General features: G+C 43.9%; 1 protein-coding gene across 5 annotated transcripts in view; it reads right to left on the minus strand.

The window, feature by feature from the left end:
• The window catches only part of SPTLC3 (serine palmitoyltransferase long chain base subunit 3), a 136,908-nt gene extending 118,714 nt beyond the window's left edge, over positions 1-18,194 (minus strand). The window contains exons 1-3 of one of the 5 annotated variants that reach the window (XM_045008802.1): positions 18,151-18,194; positions 17,716-17,876; positions 7,848-8,010 (exon numbers count right to left, since the gene is read on the minus strand). In XM_045008802.1, the coding sequence (XP_044864737.1) occupies positions 7,848-7,958 (111 nt within the window). In that variant the 5' untranslated portion in view covers positions 7,959-8,010; positions 17,716-17,876; positions 18,151-18,194. Of the gene's footprint in view, positions 1-7,847; positions 8,188-16,430; positions 16,565-17,715; positions 18,014-18,150 lie in introns of those variants that run through there. The other 4 variants (XM_045008800.1, XM_045008799.1, XM_045008804.1 and 1 more) reach the window with 4 other exon arrangements.
• Positions 18,195-26,671: the final 8,477 nt, after the last annotated feature.

The following is a 26,671-nucleotide window of genomic DNA, read 5'->3' on the forward strand; positions in this document are numbered from 1 at the left end:
ATCACCACCACCAGCACACCAACCCCAACAAGTGACAAAAGTATTACAACCCACATGAGTCTCTACAACTTGAGTTCATTAGTTAGTGTTCATTAAGATCCTACCTTTCACATCAGCTCAGCTGTAAGTCTCTTGACACTTGTGATGTCTTAATTTCGCTATTTCTCTAGTTACCACAGAGTCTACCATAGTAGACAAGACCTGAATTTCTAATGCAAAAGCCAAGCTACCCTTTTTTCTTGGGAGGGAGAGGAAAAGTGGGAGAAGGGAGTATGGAAGGACCTCTCACAACTTTTTTTTAAATACAGCATAGAGCAGCAAAGAAAGTCAAAATCCCCCTGCTGACAACCCCCCGCCCCCATGCAAGCCACCTTCATTAGACACCTTCCAGCAGGGAACTTTATGAAGAAAAAAGACACTTATTAAAAGCATCGGGAGGTCTGTTGAAAATGGATAACTGAATCAATCTGCTTGTAAAGACAACATACCATACAAAGAAAGAGAGATGAAAAGAACCTATAAAATAGTAAGCATCTGTTTACACTCAAAGCTGCCGCAGCCATAGGAAAAATTTCTCTGGTAGGTTTGTGTCCAGAGCAAATTCTCAAAAGGTTAAGTATCTGGGGACTGCTTGCATGTCTTCTACACCAAGATAAAACATATATGGGCCCAGCAACTATGTTGATTCTTTAAAATCCTTTTTGCCCTGGAAAGTTTTAGGTTACAAAGAATCATCTTTGGGTCAGTTGTCTTTCTTTCACTTTTATTTGAGGACAAGAGGAGTGGGGAAGGCAATGGATTTCGATGTTAGTTACTAGACATTATCTGCCTAGTTTTCAAAGGTGCCAAGGATTTGCAGCTCCTGTTGAATTCAATGGGAGCTGCAGGTGGCTCAGCACCTTTGGAAAATCAGGCTCCACAGGGTAGATTCTGACTAGTACTGATGTGGCCATACAGGGAACAGTGGTAAGGATCCCCTTTCCCTGTGTGGTTTTGTTAGGGCTAACCAGATCTTCAGTCTGGGTCTTATGGGCACTCAATTTTTTTTTTAAATTACTAGTACACAAGTTTTTATTATAACTTTACCCCACTACTCTATCTTATACAGCAAGTTTAAATTTCTCAGTTTGAGCTGAAACACCAACGACCCACTCACTTTATAACTCCCATAACAAATTCACCCAGAGATGCAGCTATCCATAGAGTTATTAAACCTAAGTATGTGTTTTACATCTGTAAGCAGGTACAAAGAACAATGCCAAGAAGGTTTGTCAAGCAAGGTAGATAGTAGCCATGAGTAAAAGAGTGAGTTGTGTACAAGGTGTGTAAGATGTATTAGGACATAGCCTGAAATTTGTGAATTATAAAAAAAGTTTTTTTCCTTTTGGGCTCAACACTTGTTGGCAACTGCTTAGCACCTCCCTATCAGTCCATAAAATCCACACATGTAAACCTAAGGACTGCTTGTATAATAATGATGCAAGTTAAATTCTTCAGTCTATATTCTGATAGTGCCTTGTATTGGTCTCTAATTTCCCATCCACATCACTATGGTCAGTGACACATAACAACTGCGTGTTTGTGAATATACATGGCCCAAACTGTGAGGGGGCGGGGCTGATTACAAAAATAGTCTGCATGGGGGCTCTTTGTCCAGTGACCTGGGGAACATTTACAAATCTCCCCCCACGGCTGTGTTACTTTAAGCAAGTTCTTCTTTGGGACTGCCTTTATTGGCCTTCAACACATGACGCTAACAAGAGAGGTAGGCAACAGTGTCAGGTGACATCTGAATATTAGAAGCAGGCTGGTGTAGAGGCTGCTGCAGCCTAGGGAGAACTACAGAAGAGAAACGTTAGGTCTTCTACAACTGCAAAGAAACCACTAAAGAGCACCAGGAAAGCTTCATTATAGTATCTCTGCCGGGGGCAGACCACAACACAGAAATCAGTCTATTTAGCAGCAAACAGGCAGGGCTTCAGGGAATGGAGGGAGAAGGCAGGTCCTTTAGGTACAGAAAATGTGACAGTCTGTTGTGAAATCACAGGATGATGCAGATGAAGTCAGTGCATCGGGAGAGGAGTGGGTGTCTGCAGAGGACACACTGAAGGGTTACAAAAGTGAAGGACGGGACTAAAGGATGTTGTGAGGAGACTCTGCTTTATTTAGTTTCTGAGAAATGAAGTATGTCGTGGTTTGGAGAAAACGTCCGCTTACGTGTCACACAAGCTATCTAGGTTAGAGGATGGGAGTCAATGGAAAAATACTCCCACACCTATCATTGCTAAACTGACAATTTAACAGATGCTGCATTCTGCTCCTGTTGGCTGGCTGCCTGCCTAGAGCACCATGAGAATCTCCATGACCCCTACTGATCCTTGTGGTATCCTTTGTTCCAATACCAGTTTCGTTCCACCCCTCCCATTCCATGCTTTTAAAATTGGATTCTGTTAGCAATGTACGACTGTGAGCTCATTTTTGCACACCAGTACCACATATCCTATGCAGCCTCACTGACCAGGTACAGGCGGTTGACTTTCTGGCCTGGAGAGGGGCTGTTTAGGTAGAAATTCTATATGGCTACTTGTGATTATAGAGATGGATGTGTGGCATGGGGCGCTGGAACAGTTCTTCTAGTGGGGATGCTGAAAGCCTCTGAACAAAACTGAGAGTCCTGTACATGACGGAGGCCGTGCATTCGGTTGATATTATTACTCCCACATCCCCACCACTTCTCGTTCCAGCACCATTGTGTGGGGAAGAACTCTGCATACCATGTGTCACCACCTTCTGGCTTTATCCAGAGGCCGGAAAGCTGATCCCCAGCCAGAACCTCCCTGAGGAAGCAAAGCACAGCTTGAGGCTAGCTGAAGGGGCTGCAGATCTTTCGATGTTTGTGTTGACAACATGCTCCGAGATCTCATTACTGAGGAAAAACTTGCTCCTCACTAAGCTGAGGGGAAAGAATGGCAGGATATGTGGAGAGGGAAGGAGGAAACTAAGAGCACATGTCAAAGTCTGCTATTGGGAAGGCAAAGGGGAGGATCTAGCTGAAGAGGTCAAAGCAAATGTTGGGAGTCTCATGGGCATGTGGCCTCATAGAGCTGTGCAGGAGGGTCTCCTTGCCCTCCATCTTGATGTTCAAAATTGCTCCACTGCTTGAGTCACACAGTAGTCAAATGCAGCAGCAGTAAGATCCTCCTCTACACCAGCCTGCTTCTAATATTCAGATGTCACCTGACACTGTTGCCTGTGGACTCCTGGTATGACCAATGGTGTGGGGGAATTGTCTGGGCATAGGGTGTCCTGCAGGTCTCTGTGCTGCAGATACAGGAGCACACACAGTGAGTTTGTCCTGGGGTGTGAATTCCCCACTTCACAATCTGGCTGCTCTGAAGCTCTGTTTCTTTGACAGGATGGAAGTGTCGGAGAAAAACTCAGTTCTCGCTTTTTCTTTGGGTGCAGCAAAATCAAATACTTTATTATTTCTCCAGTAATTACAATGGAGGGAGAGAGTGTCCTAGGACACAGGGTCGCCCCAGTCCTGGACAGGTCTCTCAACAGGTAAACAATTACAGCAAGCATTTATACCTTTGTTACAGACAATAACAAGCAATAATACAGACAATAATGAGCAACAGCTGCATTTTGTTTATACATAAGCCATCCTGCTATCTTATTTTTCTCACTCCTAGAAAACACCAGTCTGCATATTTGGTTACAAGTTGCAAGGTCGTAATAACTTTTTACACAGTTTCTTTCCCTCTTGCCTCACACCAGCCTCGCTTCTGCAAGTCTCACGTCATTAGGGTTACAGTGTGGCCTGACTCTTGCTAACTTACTGACATGCATTAAGATCCCCTTCAAATCCTTGTTAATTCTTTCCCTACTTCCACAGAAGTATCACCACGTGAGGAATTCTTCGACTTCTGTTGCCTCCGGTACTCTGCTCCTTTCATTCCTGCTACCCGTTCTAATCAAATTATTAAACTCTCTCTCCCGCATTTTCCCTCCCAAGCCTGTCACAAAATGCAAGGATTTTTGGTGTGGACTCTTTCTGCAAATGATTTGTGCAGAGACACATTCTCCACAAGGAACTCCAAGAAACCTCTGTTTGGCCAGTGGAAGAAAATGTAGACTTCCCTCCTACTACCCAGTTTTTCCTCTACCTCGTTCATTCCTACTTCCGCTTTGATGTCCTATGCCGCAGCACTAATACTAAACAGCAGCAGAGTGAAAATGATTTTTAAAAATCTATGAAGTGCTTCTGTATAGTTCTTCAGATCAGATCTGCCCCAACAAAGAAACAATTATTCATTCTTCTGCAGCTCACCAGTGCAAGCAGACACACACAAAATGAAAGGAGAAAGGTTGTTTGACAGCTGCCTACATCCCTATAAAACTGGACTTTAATCTTCACTGCACATTTACATCCAGCATGCTGTTAAAGGCAGCAAGATTTTAATTACTATTTTGATTAAGTGATGGCTAAAGTCTAGTTGTATAGGGACCTAGACAGCCCCCGGAGAACCATTAACCTATCATTTTCTTGTTGCAGATATTAATTATATGTTATGCTATATCTCTGGCTATCACCACAGGTAAAGAAAGACTGACTTCTGTCAGCAATTTGTCATAAAAGGCAAAATGCCATCTAATAAACTGTTTGCAGTGTTGTAGCCATGTTGGTCCCTGCATATTAGAGTGACAAGGTGGGTGAGGTAATATCTTTTATTGGACCAACTTTTGTTGGTGAGAGAGAAGCTTTCAAGCCACACGGAGATCAGTGTCAGACCCAGTTTTGTCAACTACATCACCCAAGTATTCTGGGATACTCCCCATGCAAGTGACTTACTCATCAGTAATGAATGGGCAGAAAAGTGGGGTCAGGGTGAAGAGCAAAGATAAGGGGGGGAAAAGGTTCAGTGATTAGAACACCAGCCTGAATTATAGCAGACCTGGGTTCAATTCCTGCTCTGCCACAGGCTTCCTGTCTGACCACTTAGTTTCCCTGTGCCTCCATTTCCCATCGGGAACATGGGGATAATGGAATCTCCCTATGTCACAAGGCAGCTGTGATGATAAATATATTAAGGATTGTAAAGTGCTAGAGTGATGGAGGACAGACAAGTACCAGAAACAGAGCAGCATCAGCATCCACTACATGTCTGGATGGCAAAGAATTGGAAAACATGATAAAACGGGGGCAGGGTTAACTGGGAGGAAGAGACAGACCAGACAGGAAAAGGAGGTAGATCAGGAACAAGATTCCTGTTGTACAGTTCTCCTGTCTGTTCTTGTCCCCTCCTCCTTCAATCTGTGTTTGTAGCAGGCAATGTAGTCCAATGAGAGAAGCAGCATGGCATTCTGAATAGGACAGACAGATAATAGGGCATGGGACTGGAATTTAGGAGACCTGTGGCTTGTCTACACTGTCTACATTGTCTACACTCCCCTGCAGTTTGGGACTTACATTAATGGGAACCTTGTAGTTCATGTCTGCAGCATCCTCCCGGGGGGTTTACACCCTTTACTGCTATTTATACCCCTGCAGTCCGAATGGCGGACAGCATAGACATAGCCTTGGATTCTCAGACCAGATCTGCACTGACTTACTGTGACCTTGAGTGAGCCACTTAATCTCTCCGGGCATCCATTTTTCCATTGTTAAATTGGGGAGAATGATATTTCCCCTCTATAACTGCTTTGAGATCTGTAGTTGGAAAGTACTACGTATTATAACACTGTCTCTTTCAGAACAGCAGTGGCAGCCCCTAGGCTCCTGAAGCTGGCACCTCGACTGGTAGCAGCCCCCGGACACATTCACTGAGGAGTCGCCAACCAAGTGGTGGAGTAATGGAAAATCCAACAGGGACTTGACCCCAGCTTGGAAGGCTATGAGTGCCTCAGCGATCTACCTGATTGGTCATTTGTAGACTGGTGCCCCACCCCATCAGGGAAGGGGCAGATTCATCTGAAGCAGGACAATGAGGCATTCGTGCGGTGGGTGGCCATGTTGTCCCAGGACATGGACTGAGGGCTGCAACAACTGCGAGGTCCAACAGCACAAGAAGCAGGAGACCATGGAAACCAAAAGGCAGAACCAGCTGCAGCCTTCCATCAACTGAATCCACCCAATAAAACACCCTGCACCCTCCAAATCCCCTCAACAGCAAAATGATTGATAATACCCCACCTTTCCTCCACTGATTTGCTGTTTAAGGGTAATAATTCCCAACTTTTATAGGTGCATCAAGTAACCTCCCCCCATGCTCCAGTCATTGTTTTCTTACCGCTCACCCCCAAACACATATTATTTTGTTTTTCCGGCTATATTCCTATTTATTAATAGGTGGCAAAGCTTTTCACACCTCTGAATTTGCTACTGTAACAATTTCTCATTCTTTGTCCAGCCACTAAACTATTTCTGGAGGGTGAGAAGCATGCCTAAGAATTTGCTACCAGTGCTGAAAGTATAGATTTCATATATTACAAATGGAAATATTTTTAATTTTTAAAACGATGCCACAGAATTTCACATTTGGTTTACAGGAGCAAATCCCAAGACACGGTTTTCCCTGTCACTGCACAAGTTTTCTTCCCTTCCACAATGGGGTTGGGCCAGCAGCCAAGAGCCACTCACACTGGAGACTCCTGTGGCCAGCAACCACTAACTTTTACGTTGAGTGTGTCCTTACCCACCTTAATGAGAGTGGTAAATGCGTGAGCTTCTCATTATGAAAAGAATTAAGTCAGAAGTTTCTTGACTTTAATGCATTTAAGCCTGGCAATTCAAAGAGCTACAGTCATTGCCTAAAGCTTTAGGCATAGGCCAAATTAGAAAAAATATGTCAGGTAAGCACTCAGGCACAAGATAGTGTTGCTTACTGCTCCGCTTCCCAAAGCACAAAATTTAGCTCTTAAACTTTTTCTATTCCCAACTGAAACTTTAGCTCAAAAATTATGTAGCCATCAATATATTCTCAAAGCCAGCACAACTTTGGTTTGAAGATCCAACACATTGATGATAATGATAGGCTTCACCTACCTACATCTTTTAAAATGTAGTCCATACAACCTGTTTAACAAGAGAACACCTGTGGTTTTGATGTACCATATGGGGAAAACCACGCACCTCTCATTAGCTGTAGTGAGGCATTCATGCAAATGAAAGGCTGTGGTTTCAAAGAGGCAGGTCAGACGCCAACACCTTGAAAGAGTGGTCTGTAGATTAATCTGATTTTTAAGTACTACTAACACTGTAAAATTAGTGTAAATACAAAGAGATCAATTGTTAAGCCTGTAACGCATGCCTTGATAAACCAGACACAATGCAAGGCACGCAACAGTATAATCACCAGGAAAATCAAGCTACAAACAACAACAACAAAAACCTCTCTCCTTCCTCATTTTTCCTTCCTTATTTCCAAGTCACACGTGTGCAGCGTCAAATCATAATAAAAACACTTCACACAAACTTTCTAAGAGGATAAAACACGTTTTGAAACCAGTATCAGCACTTTGAGTAGGAAAGCTTTAGGGAACCACAACTCTAAAGTGTGTGTGGTTTCTCTATTTTTGATATGAAATACCAAAGTCTACTTAGATCAAAGGCTCCACTGTATATTCCTTGAGCACCCATAACACTCATTGACTTAAGCCAGTGATGTAAAGAATGCAGGATCAGGTCCCACGTAGGTAAAACTTATCAGAAAAAGCCAATACTGTACCATCCATTAAATAAAAAAGGAAGACAGATTATTACAAAGCTAGTTTATTAAATACATTTGTAACTGTTAATCTAAACAATTTCAGAGCAATTCAGTAAGTGATTAGTTAAATCTTACCTGAATTTCTTTAGCAATTCCATTTTTCTTATAGATTCCACTTTTTAAGAGGTTATTCCGTTTCTGATGACAATGTAGATGTCCATTGCTGACAGCACTGGGATTAGCCATTTGTTTAAATCAATACGATTCTCAGTTCTTAAGAGTGTCTCGGGTCTTTCTACTTTAAAAAGGCAGAGGGATGAACAAATAAAGTTCTGAGTTGAGGCCTGAAAGGTATCCAACTGGTCTGTCTGGCTTTTCCAGGAAGAGAGGAGGGACTATCTTTTTACAAGATCTTAGAAACTAAAACCAAACTGTCGCCTTTATACAGCTTCAGCCCCAGTGAGGTAGAATGGCAAGTACATGGTAACAGGTCTGCTTTTAAAAACTACGAAGGTACAGCTCATGCCGGTTACTGTATGAACACAGCACCTATGTGAGTGAGTCAACAAGATTATTGCAGCTAGAAAGAAGTGGGTGGATTCCAAGCTGGAGACGCTTAAAGATACACTGCCTCCTAAATATTTCCCAGTACCAAACTTTTGTCCCTTGATAGCACTCAGAGAAATGTAGACTATCCTGCTTTGCGGAGAAAAAGGTTGAAAGTTTAAAATTTAAAAATAATAAGAAGGCAGTAAGACTTTCTAAAGGAAAATTATATATTTTAAACTTATGCAGATCTTGATGTCAGCCACAATTAGTATTGAAATAGGCCCAGTAGCCAAAATTAAAAGATATTTTTGGCCTCGAGCCTATAAACACTTGTGCTAACAAGGGGACTACTTACATTAGTAAAGATAAGCACATGCAAAGTGTTTGCATATTCAGGCCTTTATTAGAATGTAGCACTTCCATTCCACCTTCAGCAGAATACTTTTTTTTTAAAATATCTTCTTTACCAAGATATCCTGATACAAGTCCATAGTGTTTATTCAGGAAAAACTTCCATTTGGTGAGATCTTTCTGGTACAGACCATTATTATGCTGCAGTGAGAGCATAGGTCTCAATTGCTTTAGCTTTGTTAACAATAGGATTAAACAGATTGCTATGCAATTCAAATGATGAGAAATGTTAAAAAATTTGTTACGGGTAGGTTTGAGTGGGTCTTATTTTTAAACTTTAAGCCCCAAAACATTTATGCATGTAAGTAGTAAATGGGACTACCTATGTGCATGCTTGTAGGATTGGGGCCCTTTGACTTTAAAGGAAATACTCGTGCTTAATGTTAAGCATGTGTCTTTGCAGAATCAGGGCCCTGTAGATTTTACAGACAAACAGATTTTCAGGATGCTTTTTCTGATTTGACATCGCTTATCTATTTGATTTATAGGAAGTGGAGATCTTTATAGTATCTATGTTCTAATAACTAAAACTACAACTTTAATTTTTCTGATTAAAGGAAAACATCTATATAATCTACATTTCAAAGAAAAGAAGGATTGAGGCTTTAATCGGTAAAAATATGTGAAATGTTTAAATAAAAGAAACAGTGGAAAAGAAAGCTGCTTTCTTGACAGCAAACTATAGGTTACAATACAGAAAATAAAACTCACTATTTGACTCCAAAGCAAATACAGGAAACTTTCAAGTTATCATAAACTGCATTATCAATATTTAAATATTTAACCAGATTTAAAATCTGGAGTATAAATTTTTTTGCCAATTCTGAAATCTGTTGCCAGGGTCATGTACTAAAATATTAAACTGTGTTTCCTCTCTTTCTCTCTCTCTTCTTCATGACTTGCAAAGGAAAATGATTTAAAGAGGCTGAAACCTCTTTTGTTTCCTCAAAATATGTATGTAAGGCCTGAAAGGTGTTTTTTTCCTTTAGAAGTATCAGGAATGTCAAATTATGTCTTCCCTTATTTGAAGAGTGTTGGAGGACTCAGAAAATGTGCGTTTAGAGTTTGTTTATTTTTAAGCTTTGAATTGATTGATAGGGAGGGGTGTTGAATTGTTTACAAAGAAAATTTTTCTCCCAAAAGTCTTAAATTGTTGTTTGGTTTTTGTAAATTCCTAAATTTTGTAATTTCCCTAAAACTCATTTCCCTCTTCAGTGAAACAGGTTCTACTTCCTTGGTATGTCAGAATCGCCCCTTCTTCTCCAATTGTCCATAAAGTCTTCCAGGGTATTCAAGAGCTGTACAAAGATAAAAAACCCTTCCGGGCCTTTAATTTATCAGAAAGCAGCAAAACAAACAACACACGATGCCACCAATCCAACAAATCCACTTCTACACAAGCTTGATGCCTGATTTTGTCTTCCTTTGCGAGTAACCTTTGACCTACATCCTCAGTATCAGAAAGATGGTAACAGCCTTTGCTGAAGGCAACAGAACCACTCACAGTTATGGAGATACCAAAACAATGACACGGGTTATTAAAAACTGGAAAATGTAATCACACAGTGAGTCAGTGTGAGGATTAGAATTCAGGAGTTCCTGGCCTTTGTCTCTTGCTCAGCCTACTAGACAACACTGCCTTATTTTTGTATGAATCACAGTCTCTGATAGACTCCATTAAGCCAATCAGCAGGGTGACAGTATGATGGGCTAGTTATTGTTAGTGTGCAGTAATAGGCTAATAATCAGTTATAGTAAGTGATTGGAACTTGGGGGAAGATCCAGGTAAGGACAGCCAGGAAGTAGGTGGGGTGAATGTCCAGTAATAGTTAGTGGTATCCTGTGGTTTTCTTGCATCACCAATAGAATCCGTATAAAATTAAGGATGACAAGAATGAATTATATCTGTTCTTTCTGTACCTAGTGCACCTACCTAAAAGAAAGGCATGCTGAGCATTCTCCATATTGGACTTATTCCTGGTTTCTCAGTGAACCCCAGTCTCCTGGAAAATATGCTTTGTGCTCTTTGAGACTGACTGACCACCCCATGGCAGGAAACTGTACCATCTTTGGACACGTCTTAGTAGCAGAAAGTCAGTGATTCTAGTATACCTGAGTTTGTATATGCTAGTCTATATAATAATAGGAGATATACCTATTGCCTAGATCTGGAAGGGACCTTGAAAGGTCATCAAGTCCAGCCCCCTGCTTTCACTAGCAGGACCATTACTGATTTTTGCCCCAAATCCCTAAGTGGCCCCCTCAAAGATTGAACTCACCACCCTCGGTTTAGCAGGCCAATACTCAAACCACTGAGCTATCCCTCCCACTCTGCTCTATAAAGGATCTTATTCTCCCCTCCTCACTGTAGTTTCTCAGATGTAGGGTATTAAGTAACATGATTAACATCTGCCACATGTGGTTCATTCTCTCTCTCATCCATTCCCCGTGGGAGAGATGAATCTGCCCGTGACTCTAAACTCCACCTTTAGTCCTGAGTTGTAGGGCCCAGACTCTCAAAGGTGTTTAGGCTCCTAACTTCTATTGAAATCAACCTCTGAGGACCTGGGCCTAGTCCCTATTTGTTACCCATTTGGGGACCTCAAAATGGGCCCTGGATTGCCTGTGACTTCTCAAATGAGTAAAAAAAAATAAACACGCTCCCTATAGTATTTTTACTTTCCAATGTGTCTATCAACATCTCTCTGAGCTCATGAACAATCAATATGAAATTAAAAGGCCCCATGCGTATAATCATCTTACTTAACAATTTAAAAAAGGCATGAGAGAAAGGCCATCCTGGCCAGGCTAAATCCTGTCCTCTCAACCCACCCTCTCAGACTCAAACAAAACCTAAAACTTGGGAGTTCACAAAACAGGTATCTTTTGAGGGCCATCTATATTATAGGCAAATTCATCCCTGATGCAACTCTGTTCAGGTCAATGTTACCTGGTTACAACAGACATGGTGGAATCCATGTTGAAGGTTTTTTTCTGCAACAAAATCATGTATCAATCATGCTTGTGCAGTCATGTCTATTACGCTTCCTAACTGTGTTTGCACCAGTGAATAATTCTGAGAAAAGGCAGACTGTTCAATAAATATTTCTGTTCTGTGTTTGGGGAAGAACAGATGATATAGTCTCATCATGCTAACAATCTTTCCATTCCACTAGTATCTCTGGAAGATGTTAAACAGAAGCTACTAAAGTTAGACATTTTTAAATTAGCAGGTCCAGATAACTTGCATCCAAGAGTTTTAAAAGAGTTTGCTGAGGAGCTTGCTGAACTCTTAACATTCATTTTCAATAAGTCTTGGAGCACTGGGAAAGTTCACGAAGAGTGGAAAAAAGCTAATGTTGTGCCAATTTTTAAAAAGAGTGAATGGGATAGTCTGAGTAATTATAGGCCTGTCAGCCTGACATTGATCCTGGGCAAGATATTGGAGCAGCTGATCTGGGACTCGACTAATACAGAATTTAAAGTACTTAATGCAAGTCAGCATGGGCTTATAGAAACTAGGTTCTATCAAACTAACTAGATATCTTTGACGAAATTACAAGTTTGATTGATAAAGATAATAGTGTTGATATAATAGACTTCTTTAAGGGTTTTGACTTGGTACCACACAACATTTGGATTAAAAAAACCTGGAATGCTGTAAAATGAACATGGCACACATTAAATGGACTAAAAACTGGCTAACTGATAGGTTTCAAAATGTAACTGTAAATGGAGAATTGTCATCAAGCAGGAATGTTTCCAGTGGCGGTATTAGAGGGACTGGGTCTTGGCCCTATGCTATTTAACATTTGTATCAATGACTTGAAATAAAACATGGGGGAAAGGGTGGAGTGGGGGCAGGACCTGGGGCAGAGCCGGGGGTTGAGCACCCCCCAGCACTTTGGAAAATCAGCACCTGCGGGGGGACTCTATCCTGGGAAGCAGTGGCTCTGAAAAAGATATGGGGGCTGGAGTGGATATTTAGCTGAACATGAGCTCCCAATGTGATGCTGTGGCCAAAGGAGATAATGTGAACCTGGGATGCATAAATAGAGGAATCTTGAGTAGGAGTAGAGAGGTTATTTAACCTCTGTATTTGGCATTGGTGTGACTTTTGCGGGAATACTGTCTCCAGTTCTGGTGTCAACAATTCATGAAGGATGTTGATAAATTGGAGAGGGTTCAGAAAAGAGCCCCATGACTGATTAGAGGATTAGAAAACATGCCTTATGGCGATAGACTCAAAGTGTTCAGCCTATTTAACTTAACACAGAGAAGGTTAAGGAGTGACTTGATTACAATGTATAAGTGCCTACATGGCAAATCATTAATAATGGGCTCTTCAATCTGGCAGAGAGATATATAACATGATCCAATGGCTGGAAGTTGAAGCTAGACAAATTCAGATTGTAAATCAGGCCTATATTTTTTCAGGGCGGATAATTAACCATTGGAACAACTGGATTCTCCATCTTAGACAATTTTAAAATCAAGACTGGATGTTTTTCTAAAAGATCTGCTTTAGGAATTATCCTGGGGAAGTTCTATGGCCTGAGTTATACATGAGTCACACTAGCTGATCACAGTGGTCCCTTCTGACCTTGAAATCTATCACCATATGAATCTATGAAAAAAAAAATCTGGATGGCTGTCCTGCCTCAACACTTCCTGAGCAGGGGATATAGTGCCCAGAAGATATGCACTATCAACACCACTATCACCTGGGGCAAAGCCCTCTGAAATGGCCCATTACACAGAGAAATGGGATAAAGGACTTGGTAGACTGGTCACATATGCACTGCCAATGGGTACTAATCTACAATGCAATATAGCAGGATTAATGACCTGGTCACAATCTAGGGACCCAGTCCTGCAAACACTAAGGGTATGTCTACACAGCAAAAAAAGACCCAGAGCAGTGACAAGAGCCCAAGTCATCTGACTTGGGCTCGTGGGGCTCAAGATAGCAATGTAGACATGTTGGGCTCGGGCTGGAATCTGGGCTCTGAAACCCGGTGAGCAGAGAGGGTCTTGGAGCCCAGGCTCCAGCCCAAACCCAAACATCTACACTGTTCTGTTTAGCCCCACAGCCTGAGTCTAAGTCAGTTGACCCGGGCTCTGTGACTAGCTGCTGCAGGGTTTTTTGTTTTGCCTTTGTTTTACCCTTACACACATTCTTATCTTTACTAGTATGAATAGCACTCATGGTACAGTAGTAAAGTTAAGCACACGCATAAGTGATTGAAGGAGCCGGGGCGAGGCTGCTGACAAGGGAAGAATATGGTCAGCTGCCAAGCATAAACTATTTTGTATATAGACACAAATCACAATTGTGAGGATGCGTGTACTATAATTTGTTGCAGAAAGGCAGGCAGGAAGATAGCAGCATGTCCTAGTAGATAGAGCTGTGCAACTCCAGGAACTTCATTCACCTGCACATCCACCAATGTAATATATGCCATCATATGCCAGCAATGCCCCTCTGCTATGTACATCGGCCAAACTGGACAGTCTCTAAGGAAAAGGATAAATGGACACAAATCAGACATTAGGAATGGCAATATACAAAAACCTGTAGGAGGACACTTCAACCTCCCTGGCCACACAATAGCAGATCTTAAGGTGGCCATCCTGCAGCAAAAAAACTTTAGGACCAGACTTCAAAGAGAAACTGCTGAGCTCCAGTTCATCTGCAAATTTGACACCATCAGCTCAGGATTAAACAAAGACTGTGAATGGCTTGCCAGTTACAGAACCAGTTTCTCCTCCCTTGGTTTTCACACCTCAACTGCTAGAACAGGGCCTCATCCTCCCTGATTGATCTAACCTCGTTATCTCTAGCTTGCTTCTTGCTTGCTTATATATAGCTGCCCCTGGAAATTTCCACTCTTGCATCCGAAGAAGTGGGTATTCACCCACGAAAGCTCATGCTGCAAAACGTCTGTTAGTCTATAAGGTGCCACAGGATTCTTTGCTGCTTCTCCAGGAACTTGGGTTCCATTCCTAACTCTGCCACTAGACTGCTGGCTGACTTTGGGCAATCCACTTTCCCCAACCCCTACTCTGTCCCTCAGTTTCCCCATCTGTGAAATGGGGATAACAACACTTTAACTCCATTATAAAGTGCTTTGAGATCCACTGATGAAAAGCACTGTATAAGAGTTAGGTGGTATTATTATTAGGGAGAAGCTCTATCGTGAAGCAGAAAGACAAACTAGTTTTAGGGATTTGTTTTAGTAAAGTTTTCTGTTAGACATTAGAAGAAAGTAACTTTTTCTGTGATCCTGTACCATTGCCACATGCTGACTCATATTGAACTAAGATAAGAAAAAAAACCCCAAAGTTAAACCTGCCATAAGATTTTCACTTTGATAAGCCTGTGAAGGAGCCTGAGTGGAACTAGCACTTTCCTAGGTTCCCATTTGCAATCACACTACATATAAGTGGAGAAGAATGTATGTTACAGTGCTCAGGGCATGTGATGATAAAGGTGGAAGAGTGAGGGCCACTACCTTTTTGGAGAGAGGCATTTTTTGTGTATTGGAAATGATGCTGTTCCTCTGTGTGATAAACATTTGGGCACACTAGCAGATCACAAGATAGTTGCAGGGTCCTGACAATTTCAAACCTTTATCAGATGCAAACCAGTCACACCATTAACAACCAGTAAAGACCTGGACAGTTGGCCTAATTCTGCACTAAACCAGTTTTAGACTGGTTTCATTGGAGATACACTGGTGTCAAATTGCTGCCACAAAAGGGAGAATCAAGCTCAAGCTGCCACTTATTTCATAGAATATCAGGGTTGGAAGGGACCTCTAGGAGGTCATCTAGTCCAATCCCCTGCTCAAAGCAGGACCAATCCCCAGACAGATTTTTGCCTCAAATGGTCCCCTCTAGGATTGAGCTCACAATGCTGGGTTTAGCAGGCCAAACCACTGAGCTATCCCTCCCCCCACTTAAATGTCAAAAGTTGCTTGTGCATCAGATGAGGTTTAAATCAGTTGCTGACTATGCCTCACTTGGCCAGGGCCGGCTCCAGGCACCAGCACAAGAAGCAGGTGCTTGGGGTGGCCAATACCAACGGGCGGCATTCCGGACACTATTGGGGCGGCAGGTCTGGGTCTTCGGCGGCGGGTCCCTCGCTCCCTCTCGGATTTGCCATTGAAGAGTGAAGCAGCGTGATTGCGCTGCCGCGGCTTTTATTTATTTATTTATTTTTTGCGCCGCTTGGGTAGGAGAAAACCAGGAGCCAGCCCTGCACTTGGCCACTCAAATTCCCCAGTGGTGTGGCCTGCTATCAAATCACATGTGGTTATTTATTGTTTATACTTAGAGGCTTAGAGGCCTCAGTCAGGGAACTGGGCCCCATTATATTAGTTGATAGGCACACACATAACAAAAACAGTCCCTGACCCAGAAATCCTAATGTTTTAGCATGACAAGAGGCAATGGGTAGATGCAACAAAGCAAATATACAGGGGATAGACAAGATAATAACCACAATTAGTTTAAGAAGCAGTAATTGCAGCATGCCAGCTGCCTAGCCATAGCACACAGGTACCATTCTGAGTGGCTTGCCAGCTTATGACAGAAATTAGAACTGATTAAATAGCCACTAACATTGGTACAGAGCTGCAAACCGTAACCAAATCTACAAGACATGATTGGCCTAGTAACTTATCAGCAGGCCAACAGCCAGTTTGTTACTTTTGTGAAATGTAGGGGTACTCTCTGAAACTGCAGCCTGCTTACCTATAGCACTCACACTGTAGTCTCACAGTCCTTGCAGGATGACGTGTTGGAAAAAGGACATTAAGCTCTCCAAAGCCTCACAAAATGCCAGGCATGAGCCTGTCTGTCTGAGGTGGCCCAGTGAGGAAGGACCTAGCATAAGAATCTTGCAAAGTTATCAGAAAGGTGACTAAAGAACTGCACTCAGAGAAGGGGGCAGGTGTGGTGGGAGAGCCATTGGCAGCATTGCTCCTGAAGGACCCAGGTTGGTGGGACATGGGAGAGCAGCACTGTGGAAAATTTGGCCCTCCATCTAGGGTTGCCAACTATCTAATCACACAAACTCAAACGCCCTTGCCCCAACCCCTGTCCTGCCCCTTCTCCGAGGTCCTGCCCCCCTCCCTCCATTGCTTACTTTCCCCCCACCCTCACTCACTTTCACCTGGCTGGGGCAGGGGGTTGGGGTGCAGTCTCTGGGCTGGGGCCGAGCGGTTTGGAGTATAGGGGGGCTCTGGGCTGAGCCTGGGGCAGAGGGGTGGGGTACAGGAGTGGGTGCTGGGTACAAGCTCTGGGAGGGAGTTTGGGTGCTGGAGGGGGCTCAGGTGTGAGAGGGGATGTGGGGTGCAGGCTTTAGCCAAGCAATGCTTACCTCAGGTGGTTCCTGGTGAGCAGCACAGCAGGGTTAAGACAAGATCCCTGCCTGCTTTGGCCCCAGCCCTGCGCTGCTCCGGAAGCAACCAGCACATCTCTGTGGCCCCTGGTGGGGGGCAGGGGTCTCCGCATGCTGCCCATGCCCCAAGCACCGACTCGGCAGCTCCCATTGGCCGGGAACTGTGGCCAATGGGAGCTGCAGGGGCAGAGCCTGCCTTAGCCCTGCTACACCACCAATCAGGAGCTGCCTGAGGTACGCAGGGCAGGGGTCTCTGTGTACTGCCCTTGCCTGCAGGCACTGCCCCGCAGCTCCCATTGGCTGCAGTTCCCGGCCAATGGGAGCTGCGGAGTCAGCGCTTGGGGCACAGGCAGCATGTGGAGACCCTTGCGCCCCTCCCCACCCCAGGGCTGCAGGGATGTGCTGGATGCTTCTGGGAGCAGCGTGGGGCCAGGGCAGGCAGGCAGCCTGCCTTAACCCCACTGCACCACCAGACTTGTAGTGGCCTAAATTCTCCCGATTTGGCTGCAGTAGCCTCGGGGAGATTGAGCCCGAAACTGGGAGGGCTGGCAACCCTACCTCCATCTCAATACCCAATGGTCCATTGGGCTTTCTCTAATGCAGTGGCAGCACTATATCAGCATCAATACTGTTTGCCTCAGAGCAGCTCTACACAACTTCCTCTCAGTGAATCCCCTCTCAACTCACACCGTGTCCCCCAGCAGTGGGGGCAGGGTGAGGCAGGCCATTAATCCTTGCACCCCTCAGTGGTGGAGGGAAATCAGCTTAGGGGTGCAAAGGATAGTTGGGGGTAGGACCTGGGGGGATAGAGATGGGGGTTACCAGAATAAGTTTGGGGGAGGGGACTGCAAGGGAGGGGGAAGGCTGGAGCAGCAGAGGGGGAGGCTATTTTGAGTGTGTGAGAGATGTGGGGGCTTCACCCTTCTCTCCATACTGCCATCCATATTCTAACCCCCAGCTGCATCCCCTATCCCCCCCCCGCACAATTCAGTCCCTGTCCCCATCTGCCCTGCTGGCAGAGAGCTGTGACTGAGGTGGTGGGCAGCTTCTGCCTCCTTCCCTCTCCCACACCATCTGCTCTGTCTATGCTGACCGTGACCCAGCAGGGGAATGGTAGACAGCTGAGAAGAGAGAGAGAGAGAGAGCCTGAGCTCTTTTCATATCTGAGCCACAGCAAATGCTAATGACTGGGTGGAGCAATTGCAGGAAAACGCCGACCCAGTCCCTGCTGGATATGAGCAGAGTCCTCTAAACACGTCTGTCACACCCACTGAGTGCCACTTGGCAGAGCTGCATGTTTTGGGCATGTGCTCACCCCCTATAAAGGCAAGATTACAGCTGCAGCCACGTCAGAACAGTAGTGTTTTCCACCTGCTTTGCAGAGGGGTAAAGGACTATGCAAAGTGCAAGGGGGTAGAAGAGGCTGCTAACACTATACAGGTGGAAATGTGATTGTGGGCTGTTGATCTGCAATGAATTTCCTCCGGGAGCCACATTTAGCTAATTCATTTATGCCAATCTACTGGGAAAATCTGCAGTGTCCAATACAATTATCTGCAGCTCAAACAGATCCAGCTGGGGTGGAGCAAGAATTTGACTACATTCCCAACTGGGCCCCAGAACTTCCTGCTACTTCAAACAGCAGCAGCTTAGGCAGATTTGCTGATTTTTATCAAAGGAGTGGGACACTATTAACCTGTTCCCAGGCACATTCAGCAAGGAGCAGGCATGATGTCATCTTTTTATGGCAGGTCCCAGCAGTGGTGCATAAAGGAAGGATCTCGCAGAGAAAATAGGAGATTTTGCATTTGTGTGCTCAGCTGCAACACAATAAAAAGCTCCCCTTGTCCCCAAGTAATATGACCTCAGTTAACCTAGAACAGATACCAGCTCTGATGTTTAATACTCCTCATAACTTCTCTCTCACTTCAGTGGGTGGCCTAGGGGCAGCTCATTGGGAAATACTGCAAAGCAGGCAGGGACTTGAATTTTCACCCTCTCTGCCTGAGTTTCACCAGCATTGCTTTATTATCAGTCTCCTCTTTATATCTGATTTCCCTCTCGCTCACCTGCCAACAGGATGGGCCCAGATTTTGTGGGCTAGCGGTGCAAAGGAATTTTAGTTTTGACCCACATGCATCCTGCATACCCACAAACTCTACTCCCACCCAATCACTGAGCTCTGGCAACTACTAAATACCCAGCTAGATCATCCGGAGAGGGCTTGAGAATTCAAAATGGATCAAGCCTTAGCTAATACATCAAAAACACCTAACTCTACAGTGGAGAAGTGAGAGACGGATGGCCAGTTACGGGGTTCAAGCTAACAGCAAGGCAGTAGTATATAAAGGGTCTGATTCTCCACTGCCTTGCACCTTGTGTAGCTATTCACACCCATGCAAGGAGGATATAAAATGTTACTTGTGGTGTGAGTGAGTAGAAATGTAGCATTTGTCAGTGTTTTACACCCCCAATACACAGAGTAAATGGCTACACAAGGTAGGGGAGAATCAGTCCAACAGTGCAGGTCTTTTTTTACCAGTGTGTCCAGAGACCATAAAAACGGCCGTACTGTATCAGACCAATGGTTCATCTAGCCCAGTGTCCGGTCCTCCAACAGAGACCAATGCTAGATGCTTTAATGGGAATGAACAGAACAGGGCAGTCATTGTGTGATCCATCCCCTGTTGTTCAGTCCCAGCATCTGGCAGTCAGAGGCTCAGGGCCAACCAGATCATGAGGTTGCATCCCTGACCATCTTGGCTAATAGCCATTGATGGACCTTGTTGGGATGGTGCCAAATTGGTGTGGCAGTACTGAATGAATTGTGTGAGAACATGACTTGACATGACTGAACTGCGAAAGAGGATTCTGGGAGCAGAATCCCTCTCTTAGCATCTGGCAGATGCCAGAGGTGAAACTGACTGGCTCCATGCTGCATGTATGATCAATACGGATCTTTGAGTCAGCAGATATGTCCACTTGAAAGCAAACAACACGTGTAGAACATCCTGAGTGGATCATGGGATGACCGAGGCATCTCAGCCCTGTTGAAGGACATCACACAGGGGGCTGAAGTGAATGATTGATAAGGGAGTGAATGTGGGATAATGTTCAACTGGCACCACTCTGCAGTCTCCTCCTAAAGTATTAATTAGGTAAAAATTAGTAGCCATACACCCACTGGGCATGCCTTTAAGACATGTGACTCCTTTAGGAAAAAGAGTATAGAAATCAAGCAAATTCAATTACTGTTGGGGAAGATTCCTTAATTAATGCTTGAAGAAGCAATTTTTTTAACCACATAATAGTTTTGGTGTTCACAACATCCCCTGGCAATGAGTTCCACAGGTTGACTGTGTGTTGTGTGAAGAAGTACTTCCTTTTGTTTGTTTTACATCTGCTGCCTATTAATTTCATTGGCTGACCCCTGGTTCTTGTATTATGTGAAGGAGTAAATAACACTTCCTTATTCACTTTCTCCACACCATTCCTGATTTTATAGAACTCTATCTTATCCCCCTTTAGTCGTCTCTTCTCCAAGCTGAAAAGTCCCAGTCATTTTAATCTCTCCTCATATGGAAGCTGTTCCATACACGTAATCCTATTTGTTGTCCTTCTCTGTAATTTTCCCAATTCTAATACTATATATATTTTTTTGCGATGGGAGACCTGAACTGCATGCAATATTCAAGGTGTGGATGTACCATAGAATCACAGGACTGGAAGGGACCTCAATAGGTCATTTATTCCAGTCACCTGCACAGAAATCTTAAAAAAGCAATACTCCAATGCGGAAACTACAGAATGCGAACCATCAAAAAATAAAATTAACCTTGTGCTGGTGGCATCTGAGGCAGATGATGAAAATGAACATGCGTCAGTCTGCTCTGCTTTGGATCATTATTGAGCAGAACCCGTCATCAGCATGGATGCATGTCTTCTGGAACGGTGGTTGAAGCAGAAAGAGACGTGAATCTTCAGTGCATCTAGCACGTACATATCTTGCAATGCTGACGACAACAGTTCCATGTGAACACCTGTTCTCACTTTCAGGTGACACTGTAAACAAGATGTGGGCAGCATTATCTCCTGCAAATTGTAATCAAACTTGTTTGTCTGAGCGATTGGCTGAAGTAGGACTGAGAGGACTTGTAGGTTCTAAAGTTTTATGTTGTTTTATTTTTGAATGCAGTTATTTTTTGTACATAATTCTACATTTGTAAGTTCAACTTTCATGATAAAGAGATTGCACTACAGTACATGTGTTAGGTGAATTGAAATATACTATTTCTTTTGTTTTTTACAGTGCAAATATTTGTAATAAAAATAAATATAAAGTGAGCACTGTACACTTTGTATTCTGTGTTATAATTTAAATGAATATATTTGAAAATGTAGAAAACAGCCACAAATATTTAAATAAATGGTATTCTATTATTGTTTAACAGTGCGATTAATCACAATTAATTTTTTTAATCATGCAATTAATTGCAATTACTTTTTTTAATAACTTGACAGCCCTATTTATAAGTGTACTCTCTATGCCATTATCTAAATCATTGATGAAGATATTGAAAAGAACCGAACCCAGAACTGATCCCTGTGGGACCCCATTTGATATAACCTTCCATGGATTTTATATAGTGGCATTATGATATTTTCTATCTTATTATCTATCCCTTTCCTAATAGTTCCTAACATTCAGTTAGCTTTTTATATAAAGGTATAACAATCTACTAGAAATGTTGACTCAGGACTAGCTGCATCCCTGGTACAACTCCATCGAAGCTAGGGACGCATTTAACCCTCACAACAGCTCCTCCATGAACTGATTGTACAATAGCTTGAAATTGAGGGGCTGTCCCCCATTCAGAAATTGCTATTTAAGGGATTGTAGGTAAAAATCACAAAAAGGGAGGAGCTGTCAGAAAAAACAACCACATCTGAGGGCTTGGCTACACTTGCAAGTTGCAGCGCTGGTAGAGGCTTTCAAGCACTGCAATTAGTAACCATCCACACCTGCAAGGCACATCCAGCGCTGCAACTCCCTGGCTGCAGCGCTGGCTGAACACCTGGCCAGGTTGGGGTGTAGCGATTGCAGCGCTGGTGATCCAGCGCTGCTCATCAAGTGTGGACACACACCAGCACTTTTATTGGCCTCCAGGGAATGAGGAGATATCCCAGAATGCTTTTAACTAAATTACTTTCTTTGTTTTGTTATGCAGCCTCTCTTTGTTTTGTTGTGAACTCTGATCGGAGCTCCGTTGAACTGCTTATCTAAAAAACAAACACTGATCACAGCAAACAGGAGCTATCTGTACCTGGCTGTGAACGATCAAATGAGAGGCAAGCAGTTTGCTTGACAGAGAAACAGCGTTGGATGCAGGCTGTTTGCAATTAAGACTAAGGGTTCACGAACATTTTGTGATTTTTCAATCCAGGGAAGCTAACACACAGTGTTGGCTCCAAAAGTCCACTCTCTCTATCTTCCCCGCTCCCTGTCACAGTACACCACAGGGAGTGAGTGAAACAGCGGGGAGTCCGTGTTGGAGGCAGGCTGTTTGCAATTAAGAGTTAAGACTAAGGGCTCGCGAACATTTTGTGATTTTTAAATCCAGGGAAGCTAACACACAGTGTTGGCTCCAAAAATCCACTCTCTCTATCTTCCCCGCTCCCTGTCACAGTACACCCCCCTCCACCCCCCTCTTTTGAAAAGCACGTTGTTGCCACTTGAATGCTGGGATAGCTGCCCATAATGCAGCACTCCCAACAGCGCTGTAAATGCTGCAAATGTGGCCACACACCAGCGCTGGTAGCTGTGAGTGTGGCCACACACCAGCGCTGGCCCTGCACAGCTGCACGACCAGCGCTGTAACTCCCAGCGCTGCAACTTTCAAGTGTAGCCAAGCCCTCAATGAGAGATGAACTTTGTTTAATCTGCAGTTCACTTATGAATTGCAAATCAGGCACTGAGTGCTGGTGATGTAAATGGAGTGTGTTTCTTGTAACTGTTAACTTTAGGGATAGGAGGGGAAGTTTCCTCACAGTTTCACTACTGTAATGGTTTATTAACTTTTGAGAGATATATTTTTTCAAAGCCCATCTTTAGAGAAGCTCAAAAATTGCTGCATTTGCAGCAGATGCAATTATGTCAATTGCAGACCACCTGTAGTGGAATCCATTTTTTTATGTTATGTTCCTTTCCTCCAACCCTGTGGCTGTCTTGTCTATTTCAATTGTAAGCTCATCAGGGCATGGCCTTTCTCTCTCTCATTCTGTGTTTGAACAGTGCCTAGAACAATGGGGCCCTGATCATGGCTGGGATCTCTAGGTGCTACTGTAATGGAAATAATTAATTTGGAAGCAGGGTAAGTTGCACTGGTGCAAGTCATCATTTATACCAATGCAGCCAATTTACACTAGGTGTTTGCACTGGTACATCTAGGACCTTCACAATTAGCACACACTGGCCTTTCAGACATTACTGAGACATTACATTTGCGGGGGAAAAAAACAATTCAAACTGGGTATTTGTCACATTCCTGATTTCAAGGTCTCATCCTGCCTGGACAGATCTAGCGGTTCCATTGTTACAAGGAAATGCACTACCTCACTGAGGCATCAAGACCAGTGGATGCATGGAGTAGTGTCAATGAACCAAGGGACTGCTGATGGTTCTAATCCAGGTGTCGGCAACCTCTGGCACCCGGCTCGCCAGGGTAAGCATCCTGGTGGACCAGGCCAGTTTGTTTACCTGCCGTGTCGGCAGGTTCGGCCGATCGTGGCTCCCACTGGCCGTGGTTTCCCATCCCAGGCCAATGGGGGCTCTGGGAAGCGGCGCAGGCCGAGGAATATGCTGGCTGCGGCTTCCCGCCACCCCCATTGGCCTGGAGTGGCAAACAGCAGCCAGTGGGAGCTGCGATCGGCCGAACCTGCCGACGCAGCAGGTAAACAAACTGGCCCGGCCTGCCAGGGTGCTTACCCTGGCGAGCCGGGTGCCAGAGGTTCCTGACCCCTGTTCTAGTCATCTTGGAGCCTCAAGACAACAAAATATTGCTCTGTGCCTGAATGTTGTATTATCAGACCATGATTTCCAGCAGCACATTATTTGACAGCAGGGTTTTTTTATTAGGGAACTTGTTTTTGTCATAACTGTGTAGGTACCAAAAAGAGAAATACTATGACTCACTTAATACTCTTGGACATTTTTCCTTCTTAAGCTTGGTGTACACGACAGAGTTAGGTTGCGTAAGGCAACTTACATCAACCTAATTAGGTCAGTGTACACACTGCAGCCTTGCTCCCAATGATGTAAGTTCTCTACTATATTAACATCATAACTCCACCTCCACAAGAGGCAGAGGGCTTATGTCGGTGTACATAGACACGCAGTGTATGTGTAGACATTGCATTAGAGGATATCTAGGGCCTAATTCTCCTCTTGCTTACATTGTAACATAGTATCATTACATTTGTATAATTCGACTCATGTCGGTGAAGTTAGACCAGTGTAAATCAAGTAGAAGTGATGGGAGAAACATCTTTAATTTCTGTAAATTTAAGCTATTCTATTGTCTGTTTTTCGCTAAGGCCAAGAAACCTGTTAGTAGATCATCCGAGTGTTGATGGCGCTACGGAAGCAGCATAATATAGAGAAGACCATTACAGAGTCGTAAACTATGATGGACTGCCATACTGTAACCGGAACTAAGCTATAGGGTAGAGGGCCCATATGTTTGTTTGAATTTAATAATTATTTTAAGTTTTAAATTAGAATATTGCACATATTAGAAATATACCAAGTATGTCCCAGAGGCATTACTAAGTCAATCCTTCACCTTAAAGTTTTGATGACATGGATAAACGAGTCACATTATTTTAATAGCTTATTACCTTACCAGAACTACTTGGTTTGGACATTGTCTAGGTATATATGAATAGATAAAGGATAATATTTATATTTGAGTGGGAAAAAGTGTCAGCATGTCTTCCTCTGCCTCGATGGCAAGCTTAAGGTTTAGTAACAGCCTGTGGGACAAGCTGGTTATAACACTTCAGGATCACTAGTTCTCCTCAGTTAGTTTTGGTATCTCGTTGGAATATGAAGTTTTTGGTCATTTTGAGAGACGAGGTATTAATTTTTCCGGGCTGTACTTATGTGGAGCATTTATTTTCTATACTAACTCTGCAGATGAAAACTGTTTGAAGGCCGATGGGAAGCGATTTTCCCCCACCCCCATATTCCATTTTGTATTTAATTGTAGCTAGGTGGAAACGGAAAGGCCATTTCTTTATATGCAGCCAAATTTTCAACAGTGGCCACTGATTTTGACACTCAGCTTGAGACACCTTAAAGTGTCAGACTGGGCCCCCAAGAACTGAGGCACCCAAACTCAGTCACTAGTCTTGAAAATTTTGGTTTAAGGCCCCAAATCTGGCAAATACTTAAGCAAGGGCTTAACTTTGCTACTGCCCCTCAGAGGGACTAAGTGAACCCTTGTATAAGTGTTCGTAGGGTCCGGGCCTTAGGCCTGTGTGCACAAAAGAAGTTAGGCCTCTAAGTCCAAGTTTTAGGTTCCCATGAAATGCTCAAATCTCCTGCTGAACCTTGTAGGCCCCTAAATTCACTCAGCGCCTAAATTATTGCAGTAAAAACATTTCCTAATTGCCTATGTTTCTGCCTCTGGGCATGTGCTCACTGTTGCCTCCCTCGAGGCGGACAGGCACCTATCACCCACATAAGCCCCAGAGCGATTCAAAAATTAGAATAATATAGGTGCTCCTCTGCCTGACTCAGGTGTGGGGCCCAATCCAGTAGGCACCTGCTGAGCACACCTACCAGATTAGGCCTTTGAGGCGACTTCACACAGGGAGCAGGAGGTAGACCTCCCTCATAACATTGAGCCCAGTGGTTAGGGTACTCACCTGGGATGAGACAGAACCTGGTTTAACTCCTCCCTCTGCATAAGGGGGAGAAGGGATTGGCCACCTCTCAGCTGAGTGCTGAGTCTCTGGGCTATGGGATATTATGATGGGGGCTGGGGGGTGGCTCTGTCAGACTCTCTTCTTGAAGCTGTTGCACTCGGTGTAAGCAATGAGCCCCTGGATCAGGGGACTGGCTCCTGGGCCTCCCCCATCCTGGATCAATGCTCCAATGCCAGGCTGTAGGAATCATAATCATGCTTATGTGCTCTTTCTGACCCAAATGACTCTTCAGGAGCAGACATGCCAAACCCATGAAGAAAATGCAGAAATTGGTCTTGGTTTTGGTTCAATTGGCTTGTGAGTTGCTTGTTGGATAGTTTTTGGTTTGTTGCTTGTTTGGCTTGTAGCTTGTTCTAGCTTGTTGCTTCTTCTTCTTTTTTTTTAATTTTTTTTTGATTGGCTCCCGGCAAGCAGGGGCAAGTGGGGACAAAGGACAAGCAGAGAGAAGGGGGGGGGAGAGACTCAGGGGTGCACAATGGGCCCACCACAGTCCCAGACTGAATGCTGGGGTGATCTAGTCACATAGAGTGTTGGGGTTCTTAGCGACTGGCTTGTTTTGGCCTTGTTTTGAAATGGGATTAGCTTGATGTTTGGCTTATTGTGA

This window comes from Mauremys mutica, chromosome 3 (assembly GCF_020497125.1).
Source record: "Mauremys mutica isolate MM-2020 ecotype Southern chromosome 3, ASM2049712v1, whole genome shotgun sequence".
NCBI lineage: Eukaryota > Metazoa > Chordata > Testudines > Geoemydidae > Mauremys > Mauremys mutica.